The sequence below is a fragment of the Medicago sativa genome, chromosome 4 (genome assembly GCF_051527215.1).
Source record: "Medicago sativa cultivar Bolivia chromosome 4, Bolivia_mono, whole genome shotgun sequence".
Classification (NCBI taxonomy): Eukaryota; Viridiplantae; Streptophyta; class Magnoliopsida; order Fabales; family Fabaceae; genus Medicago; species Medicago sativa.
This window is the reverse complement of record NC_140752.1, coordinates 72,437,072-72,447,282: the sequence shown is the minus strand read 5'-3', so window position 1 is coordinate 72,447,282 and position 10,211 is coordinate 72,437,072. Positions and strand designations below refer to the sequence as shown.

The 10,211-nt window shown below is 35.4% G+C and overlaps 1 protein-coding gene across 1 annotated transcript; it reads left to right on the top strand.

Annotated features, from left to right (window-relative positions):
* The first annotated feature begins 5,908 nt into the window (after window positions 1-5,908).
* On the top strand, window positions 5,909-9,669 carry LOC146931581 (cation/H(+) antiporter 19-like). The gene is made up of 3 exons (XM_085703085.1): window positions 5,909-6,294; window positions 6,706-7,707; window positions 8,230-9,669. Exons 1-3 carry the CDS (start codon window positions 6,103-6,105, stop codon window positions 9,478-9,480), a joined length of 2,445 nt encoding a protein of 814 aa, XP_085559211.1. The 5' UTR covers window positions 5,909-6,102; the 3' UTR covers window positions 9,481-9,669.
* The last annotated feature ends 542 nt before the right edge of the window (window positions 9,670-10,211 follow it).

Below are 10,211 nucleotides of genomic sequence, written 5' to 3'. Positions count from 1 at the left end.
CAATACAAATCAGATACAGACTCTTAAGACTTTAGAATTTCCAAGATAAGACTTTAAGAAAAGAAATTCTAAGTGAACTTTTGGATGCAGAATGATTTCAACAGAGTTTTGACGCTTTCAAATTGTTGTAGAGTCTTATTCATTCTTCAAGTATTCACTCCTATTTATAGAGGTGTGAAATGAACGTTGTAAGTGCCAGCACATCCAAAAAGAGTCGTTGTTGAAGCTTGATCTTTCACCAATGATTCTTTGCCTGATTTAGTGATTGTCCTATGAAGGATCAATTTCAAATCCATTCCAGTTGAGAGGGAACATTTCTGCAGGCTTGGTTGTATATTCAGAGCTGTTATCTTGTCTTGTAGTGGAGACACAAAAACAGAGTAGTGGAGAAGGTGGTTGTACAGTTCGTACATAGTACAATGTCAACGCTTTTGTTCCTTTTGCAAGCGAATGCCTTCAAATACCTTTGAAATGACCGTTGCAAAGTTCCACTAGTCTTCTGCCATCTTTAGACGAGTTTTAATCCATGAAACAACTCTTGAATCCTTGAATTCTACAAATTCAGTTGATCTTCAGCTTCTGGTGAAAGCAGCTTCTGATAAGGCAGCTTCTGATGAGGCAGCTTCTGATGATGTGGCACTTCAGGACCTCTAGTCTTCAGGAGCACTAGTCTTCAGGAGCTTCTAGTCTTCAGGAGCACTTTGCCTTCAGGAGCTTCTAAGCTTCGTTCTTGTTGATTCCTTGGCTCTTTATTTGCTCATTCAGAACCTTTGTATGATATAAATTTTTGTCTATGGTCATGTACACTTGAACAAATATTAGCAATTCCAATTGTCAATTTTTAATACCTTGTTATCATCAAAATTCTAAAGGTTTATTGTTAAACACATTTTGTTCCAACAGAATAAGGAATTACCATTGGTAAAAATGACATGGGACCAAGTCACATGAGATGCAACTTAGAAGTTGGAAAGCAAGATGAGATAGAAGACCCTAGTTTGTTTAGCAAAGCTTGAGTTTCGAGGACGTAACTTCTTTTTAAGGGTAGTAATGTAAGACTCGTAGCTAGAGCTTCTTCTATTTTAAATTTAATTCCATAAATGTTTTACTCTTTAAGAGTGAGTATGTTTGTGTGAATTTTTTCTAAGCATAAAAATACAGTTGAATATGTGTATGTTTTATGACTTGAGCTCTGTGAAATGCATTATGCCATGATTTTGATGTTTGGGAAAATTACACTCACCTCCCCTGAGGTTTGACTAAATATCACACACCTCCCCTCTAGTTTACTAATAAACAAAAACCTCCCTTATATGTAACGGCGTCAGTCATCTGTTATGTTTCATTTGAAAGAAAAAATTGAAACACATTCATTTGTGCTCTCAGCTATGTACTCACGTTTTCCAATTTGTTATCTATCCTTCCTCAAGTTTAAAAGACACGGTGAGAAATTAAGCAACTCTCAACAATGCATTTGTTAGAAATTTTCATCTTCTAATTCACAATATTAACATCATGGCTTATTTTCTTTTTATACATTATTTTGCTCATAATAAAAAGAAAAATGGTATCAATTAAACGGCATCAACAAGCAATTCTAAACACACTTGAGACAAAAAGTATGTACTTGTATGTAGTCTTGGTTGAGACAAAACGACAAACAGCCTGTGAACAAAGTTATACATACTTCTTTGGAAACGAAGATGAGTTGCCTCTTGCAACTTCTGAGTTTTGTTTCCTTCAACCCCAATATCTATATAGTACAAAGGGAGATAAATGAATTCAAACACGGCAAACAGTGACACCACACCTTACCATCCACACCACACGCTCTTTTTGTAATCAAGGATATGATGAAGATGAAGGAAAACAAAAAAGCAACATGGTGAAATAGAAAGTCTCAAGTTCTTCTCAAAATGGATGTGTGGCTTTATTTGCTTACATCAGGTTGTAGCATCCTGAATGATGAAGATGCAGCAGGCAGTCTTTTAACAGCAATTCACAGACGGCGTTAACGGAGGAGGGGGATCTGTGTCAATTAGAAGAAAATATAAGGGAGGTAATTGATCAAATAAAAACTAGAGGGGAGGTATGTGTCATTTAACTAAAACTTAAGGGAGGTGGGTGTAATTATCCCTTGATGTTTTCCCGGATCTTGTGTGCATTTCTATATAATCTTAAGATTTGGGTGGAATTAAATATCAATTTGCCCCGGTAAATGAAATGAAATTTGAATGGAGCTTGAGAGTCATCAAATTTCATTAAGAAAATTTATTTGTCATTAAGACGATGTTTCGAGAATTTTGCGATATTAGATTTAGATCCTTGGAATGAGAAATTTTTCATTATTAAGAAAATATTAGCAAGTGAGTAGTGTTTTTCGAGTGATTGGATATTGTCAGCTACATGCGCGTTGAACAGCAAAAACCGGGTCCAATTTTATTCCAATCCACCATCATTACATAAGTGAAATCTCTTCACAAAAATCATTTCATAAATAATTTCGGTGAATTCTAGGGTGAGGGTCCAATTAAGTCCCTCACCGGTGGACCACTTATGATAACAAATAAGAACCATTAGATTAATGAAACATATACATCCTATTACACAGTGTATACACTAAATCAAACACATCTTTTTCCTAACCCACCTCCTCTCCCTTCTCTGCTACCAAACGTCCATATCCACCAATGTTGCCCTTGCATTAACATTTCTTGGGGTGCTTATGATGGCAGCCATGGAGAAGATGAATCGAGGTATTTCCCCAAATGAAAGATCTTGAAATATTATTTGAACCAATGTAAAGAAACAAGTCCTTGGTTCATCGACACACCTTTATTTTTCCATTCAATTTTGTTTAAGAAAAAAGTAACAACGTTGAAAAAGACGTTGCACTGAAATGAAATCAAAAGAAATGAGAATAATTGCTTGCTGCTCACTTTGTTTTATTTCTAATTCACTGAAATCATTAAAATAAATTATCTATGTATGTTTTCCATTGTTGCCACATGCCAAGGCATCAAGGACACGAACACAGTTCAATTTAGGAAGGTTCAATTTCATTTTCTAGCCGCAACAATATCTTCTCTGTATGTCTTTCAAAAAAAATATCTTCTCTGTATGTTTAACTTACGCTACAACCGCGTATGATTTATTTAGATCTCCTATGAGTCTTATGGAAGATATAGGGGGCATGATTGTGTGTAGCAATCTTTCAAAGTTCTATTTTTATTTTTAAAAAATCTGAACCTTTCATCAAATCCGATGATGTATAAAAAGTGGTCCACCGGTGAGGGACTTGATTGGACCCTCACCCTAGAATTCACCAATAATTTCTTTCTCCTTACTCTCTCTTGTCCGCATGGACCCCATCATCACCGGCTTCGTTGCCGTTTCGTGACTAAACCGTAGGATAGTGGTACCGAATCGAAGCTCTCGCACAAGCACACTCACCTACGCGTGTTTCACAATCATTCAAACAGTTTTTCCCCTCCGTTTCTCTCTCTATATGTGTCGCGGCCAAGCCCCATTTCCTTGTCATGACAAAAGTTTAAGTTTGAGATTGCTTTTGAAATTACCAAGACTCTTAAGTTTAGTTTGTTATAAATCTAGACACTTTCAATGCAGAAAATATATGAAAATTCATGATAATTTAAGGGAAAATGTGTTAGAAATAATTTTAAATATTTTTTCTTTTATCTCGTACTCAAGAGTAACTCGAGAAAAAAATTATCATGTAACTACCATTTGATCAATAAGGTTGAATTGAGTGTATTATTCACTTTAAAGATTCTTCTAAGGTATCACTGACCTATGAAATATTATAAAGTATCATTCGAAGAATTTTGAGATGTCTCTATTGCACCCCCTCTGTATAAGTTGTTGTGGCAAATCGAATCTAAAATTTAGTGTATTCAGATCATCTTATTCTAATGTAAATCGAGTATCTTTGTGCGCAGTTATAGAGATTAATCCTTTAAGTTAGGTATGACCATAATAAATGACAAAACCCTTCCTAAAAAAATTTAACATTGTTGTATTCTCAGGGCTGGATTCGAACCTAGAATCGAGCATTCCACAATAAAAAAAATTAACTAACAATAAATATTTAGTCTTCAATTTGGGGACACAAGATACTCCATGGAATAAAATAGGACAAAATTATCCTATTTTATTTCATATTCAATATAAATGATGAAACAAATAGAATAGTACGGTGTATGCTTATGGATGATATGGGAGGTAGTAATTTGGGTTATTTGGAGAGCTAGAAATGATCGTATTTTTAATGATAAGCATGCTTTGTGGGATGAGCTTGTGGAGGAGGTGAAGGTTGTGTCTTGGAGGTGGGTGTTAGGGCGATTTAATGTGCCGGCATGCATGTTTTATGAGTGGTGTTGGTGTCCCCGCGAGTGTTTGTTGAGGTAAGTGGTTTGGCGCAAGTGCGGCAGGTTTTGAGTTTGTCATGTGGGAGATTTTGGCAGGTTGGTGCTCCTACTGTCATGACAGGTTTTTTTCCTAATGGTAGTGCTGCTGTCATGACAGCAAGCTGTCCTCTCCCTGCGGTTTTTTGGTTTGCTCCTGGAACTGTTTTGTTTGCTGTTGGTCTCCAGCTGCTGTGCGGCTTGTGTGGATTTTGGTATAGGATGTAAAGCAGCTGAGCTATGAAATTGAATTCTAAGGCTTATACTGTGAATTCAGCGGCATAGCTGTAGCTCTTTTGGGATGGTTGTGGTCTATGAAGCACGGATACGGACACGGACACCGGACACGACACGGACACTGACACGCCGACACAGCTAATAATTTGAAAAAATCACATAATTCAGTGTAATTACAAGTGTCAGTGTCGTGTTGGTGTCGGACGCGACACGTGTCTGACACCGGGACACGCCTAATCCGAGGAGTGTCCGTGCTTCATAGGTTGTGGTTTTTTAGAGGCTTTTGCGCCATTTTTATTTTTTCAGGGATTGGTTCCGTGTTTTTTTGTGATGTTACGCTTATATGCGGCATCGTTGTTTTTCTTGTTTTCCGGCTCTTTGCGTCTTGCTAGTGTTTTGGATCAATAATATTTGCCGATTCAAAAAAAAAAAATACCTTAGAAAAATAATAAATATTTCTATCGTGTTGAATTCCATTTTATATTCTACATTTCAAACGACAATTTTGAACACTCCAAATCCCCCTTGACATTCAACATATCATTTTATCTCTTGCCTCTCTTCTTAATTTGTATACACCTGTATGAGCCTGCATCGAACATCTTGCTTCAAAAAATAACCATAAAGGGTATGTTATTTGGACTCCTTCTTTTTCCTATTTGTTACCACATTTTATCTTTATTTCTCTTTCTATAACATCATCAACTTATCACATCTATTTTTTTTAGGAAATCAATTTATCACATCTATTATATTACTTTCTCTCCCAAGACCTCTACAAGTGTGTGGGTGTCTATCATACATTTTCCAACCATAAATAACACTCATTTTGTGCTTAATTCCATCATATAGTTACTATCAATTTAATCATAATAATACGTACACGTACTATTGTATCTTTTTTTTGTCAAATAGCCGAATTGTTAGAATTTTACTTTTAAGGAGAATAAGTTGAAAATTTAGGGATCAAGTATAATGCAAAGTCCTATACCAACGATTTCGACATAAAGTCATGCTCTCTTGTTCTTACAATATTATATTTTCAATATTTTTATAAATCAAATCATTTCTTTCGAATTTCCTAAGAAAAAGACATATCCCCAAAACACTAAATATAGCATGATATTATAGCATGATAGTAAGCTCAAAGTTTCATTGCCTTTCATGACCAATCACCATCTAGCACAATTTGCGTGAGTGTGTGTTCACAAATAATCATCACAACCCGATTAGTAACTAATGAAATGCATTTCCTTCTCTCACTTATTTCTCTGTACCATAATTGGAAATTCCATTTCCTTTATTGTTTTTTTTTTCCTTTTCTATGTGACAAATGTTTCATCTCACTTACAGAAACAGAAAAGATGAAAGTATAAGGAACATCTCATTCTATAGACCTTAAATTTGGTGTTCTATAGTAACATACATAAAAAAATTGAAAATGGCTACCCCTGGTTCAACATGTCCACCACCAATGAAGGCCACTTCTAATGGGGCATTTCAACATGAAAATCCCATGGATTATGCACTTCCCTTATTAATTGTACAGATATGTTTGGTGGTCGCTTTTACAAGATTCATTGCATTTCTTTGCAAGCCTCTTAGACAACCTAGAGTTATTGCAGAAGTCATTGTAAGCACTTTTTTTCTTCTTAATATTATAGAACCTTTCATTGCTTTTATTTCATTTCTTTTTTATAATTATTTTAAATGGATACATCCCTATATTATTTTTAAATATGATTTTTTTCTATTTGCCCTTAAAATTGCAATGGTTGGTCTTTTTAGTTCGTGAAATTTGTGTATTGACAAAAACATCTTTAAATTTGTAAGAACATCAATCAATTTAGTCATTCTATCAAGTTCTTCTGTTACGTGTGACACATTACAATATTTTGTTATCATGTGTCAAACTCAAAATCTCTAAATCATGATATTGACTATTTTGTTTGAGTTCTTCTTATTCAAATTCATACACAAAATTAATTTGAGTTTGGATTTGCATGTCTCACATAATATTTGTGCTGTTGAAAAACAAATGCAGGGAGGAATATTACTAGGACCCTCAGCAATTGGGAGGAACAAGAAATTTCTAGATACATTCTTCCCTAAAAGAAGCTTAACAGTTCTTGATACACTAGCCAACATTGGCCTTCTATTCTTCTTATTTCTAGTAGGTCTTGAACTCGACATGCGTTCGATACGCAAAACAGGTTCAAAAGCCTTATGCATAGCCCTTGCTGGAATCACATTCCCATTTGTACTTGGCATTGGCACCTCACTGGTTCTTCGCGCCACAATAAACAAAGATGTTAATCCAGCAGCCTTCCATGTTTTCATGGGCGTTGCTCTTTCGATCACCGCCTTTCCTGTCCTTGCTCGAATCCTAGCTGAACTCAAACTTCTCACAACCGATGTTGGTCGTATGGCAATGTCGGCTGCTGCTGTCAATGATGTTGCTGCTTGGATACTTCTTGCTCTTGCAATAGCTCTTTCAGGCGCCAACACTTCCCCTCTTGTTTCTCTTTGGGTCCTACTTTGTGGTGTTGGTTTTATCCTCTTTGTTATTTTTACCATAAAGCCTTTACTTGCTATAATGGCTAAACGTTGCCCTGAGGGTGAACCTGTGAAGGAGATTTACATTTGCATCACTTTGACACTAGTTTTAGGTTGTAGTTTTTTAACTGATACTATTGGTATTCATGCTCTCTTTGGAGCTTTTGTAGCTGGCATTGTTGTTCCTAAGGATGGTCCTTTTGCTGGTGTTTTGACTGAGAAGATTGAGGATCTTGTAATGAGTCTTTTGTTGCCACTTTATTTTGTGTCTAGTGGATTGAAGACTAATGTAGCTACTATTAGTGGAGCACTTTCTTGGGGATTATTAATCCTTGTTATATTTACTGCTTGCTTTGGTAAAGTTGTTGGCACATTAGTTGTGTCATTGTTGTGTAAGATTCCTTTTAGAGAAGCTTTGACCCTTGGATTTCTCATGAACACCAAGGGATTGGTGGAGCTCATTGTTCTCAACATCGGCAAGGATCGCAAGGTAATCAGCTTAATTAAGCACTTATAGGGTCTAGCCGAACATTGGTAAGGATCACAAATTAGTCTCTAAATTATATGAAATCCGTTAAATTAGTCTTTGTTGTTATATAGTGACACGAGATACTGGTAACTAAAGAGATACATTTCAAATAATGTATTGTCTAACATAAAAGATTTCATATAATATTTATTATTTCCATATAGTTTATGGACTAAACAAGATAGAGGGGAATTTGGACCGCCTGCAATCAGCAATCTCATGCATTAATGCAGTCATCACTTTAATAGTCATTGGATCGAGATTGGAAGTTCTAGATTTTGATTTTTAAAATTTGAAATATTGAGCTTGAAATTTCAACAGTTAAATCTCGATACAACTGCCACTGATGTACTAAACGCATGAATACATGGAATGGTGACTGCTGACGATCCAAATTCGAGAGAATGATGCTCGAGAGACTAAATAGACTGTTCACTAAAATAATAATAAACCATGTCTATGAATTCCTTGTGAAAAGTGTAGGTACTGAGTGATCAATCATTTGCAATATGTGTTGTAATGGCACTGGTCACAACTTTCATCACCACACCAATAGTGGTGGCAGTGTATAAACCAGCTAGGAGAGGATCACCATACATGCATAAAACAATTCAGCGCAAAGATCCAGACACAGAGCTTAGGATACTAGCTTGTTTCCACAGCACCTACAACATTCCTACCTTAATCAATCTAATAGAATCATCAAGAGGAACACGAAAGCGAGGAAAGTTATGCATATATGCAATGCACTTGATGGAACTCTCAGAAAGACCTTCAGCCATAACAATGGTTCATAAGGCAAGAAATAATGGCATGCCCTTTTGGAACAAAAAACAACATGACAACAAAGACCAAATGGTAATTGCATTTCAAGCTTATGGACATTTAAGTAGTGTCAATGTTCGTCCTATGACAGCAATTTCATCTTTGAATAACATTCATGAAGACATTTGTTCTAGTGCACACCAAAAGCGAGTTGCGATGATTCTTCTTCCGTTTCACAAACACCAACGAGTTGACGGAACTATGGAATCATTAGGACACTCGTTTCGTGTAATGAATGGACTTGTACTTAGCCACGCTCCTTGCTCGGTTGGAATTTTGGTTGATCGCGGCCTTGGAGGGACAACTCAAGTCCATGCTAGTGATGTTTCTTACAATGTTGTTGTAGCTTTCTTCGGAGGATGTGATGATCGCGAAGCACTTGCATACGGTATGAGAATAGCAGAACATCCTGGAATTTCACTCACTGTTTTAAAATTTATAACTCCACCAGGTAAAACATTGGCATTTGGTGCCAAATTGATTGGTATAACAGCTAACAGAGATAGAAAAGTAATAAAAGTGTCAGATGGTAACACACCTGATGAAGATAAACAAGAAGATGATCGATTTTGGTCAGAGTTTTTAGGTGTTTGTTGTAAGAGTGAAGAATCTATAGTTTATGAGGAAAGGTTGGTTGAAAGTAAAGAAGATATTGTAACTGTGTTGAGGGAAAGGAATAAGAGCAATCTGATTTTAGCAGGTAGAATGCCTCCAGTAGCACCTTTGCTAGATGGAAGTGATTGTGCTGAGCTTGGTCCTGTTGGAAGCTATTTGGCTTCTTCTGAGTTTTCTACATTTGCATCAGTTATAGTTTTCCAGCAATATGATCCTAAATCAGATATTCATCCATTGGTCATGGAGGTTTCTGATTACTCTAATATGCCTGACACACCGGTACATGGTGTATAGAATAGATATAAATATAGATATAGATAATATGCATTATACGATTAAGCTAATGTTGTTGTTTGCATGATTTTGTACATGTCAGAAGTTGTAAGGTAATTGTTTGAGAAATTTTTGTGTCGGAATTAGTGAATTCAAGTGTGAGTTATTAATCTCACATCGAATTATAAATAAGAGTTATGTTCCATCTCATTAAGATGTCATTTTTGCTTTTAGCTAATTACAAATGTTGAGGTGTTGCTTGCTTAGCCACATTAGAAAAATGGTATATGATAAACAGAATTACATTTGTCAATGCTTGTTGAAAATTGAAACAGTATCAACTGGTGGAAGTCGTTGCAACATGATAGTTACATTAAGGAGTGGGATTGAATGGTAAAAAGTAAACATAATTTTTTATAAAAGTAAAATTAAATTCATATGTATGTAGTTTGTTATTTTTTTGTCAAAAAAAAATGTATATAGATTACTATTTTAATGAGAAACTCTTAAATATTTGTGAAACTGAAAAAATAAATGTTAACGAGTACCCTAAATGCACTTATTAGCATTTAATTTAAAGGCTTACATCTATTAACTTAACGAGTCACGTGGTAATTTTAATAACCCTTTTTAGGGTTTAGATTAAGTAAATTAACGGGTGTAATTTGGTGTCAAATTATATTGAAACTAAATCTCATCCATTCAATTTGTTTGATTCAAAAGCTTAAAACAATCACTAAAATAATTAAATT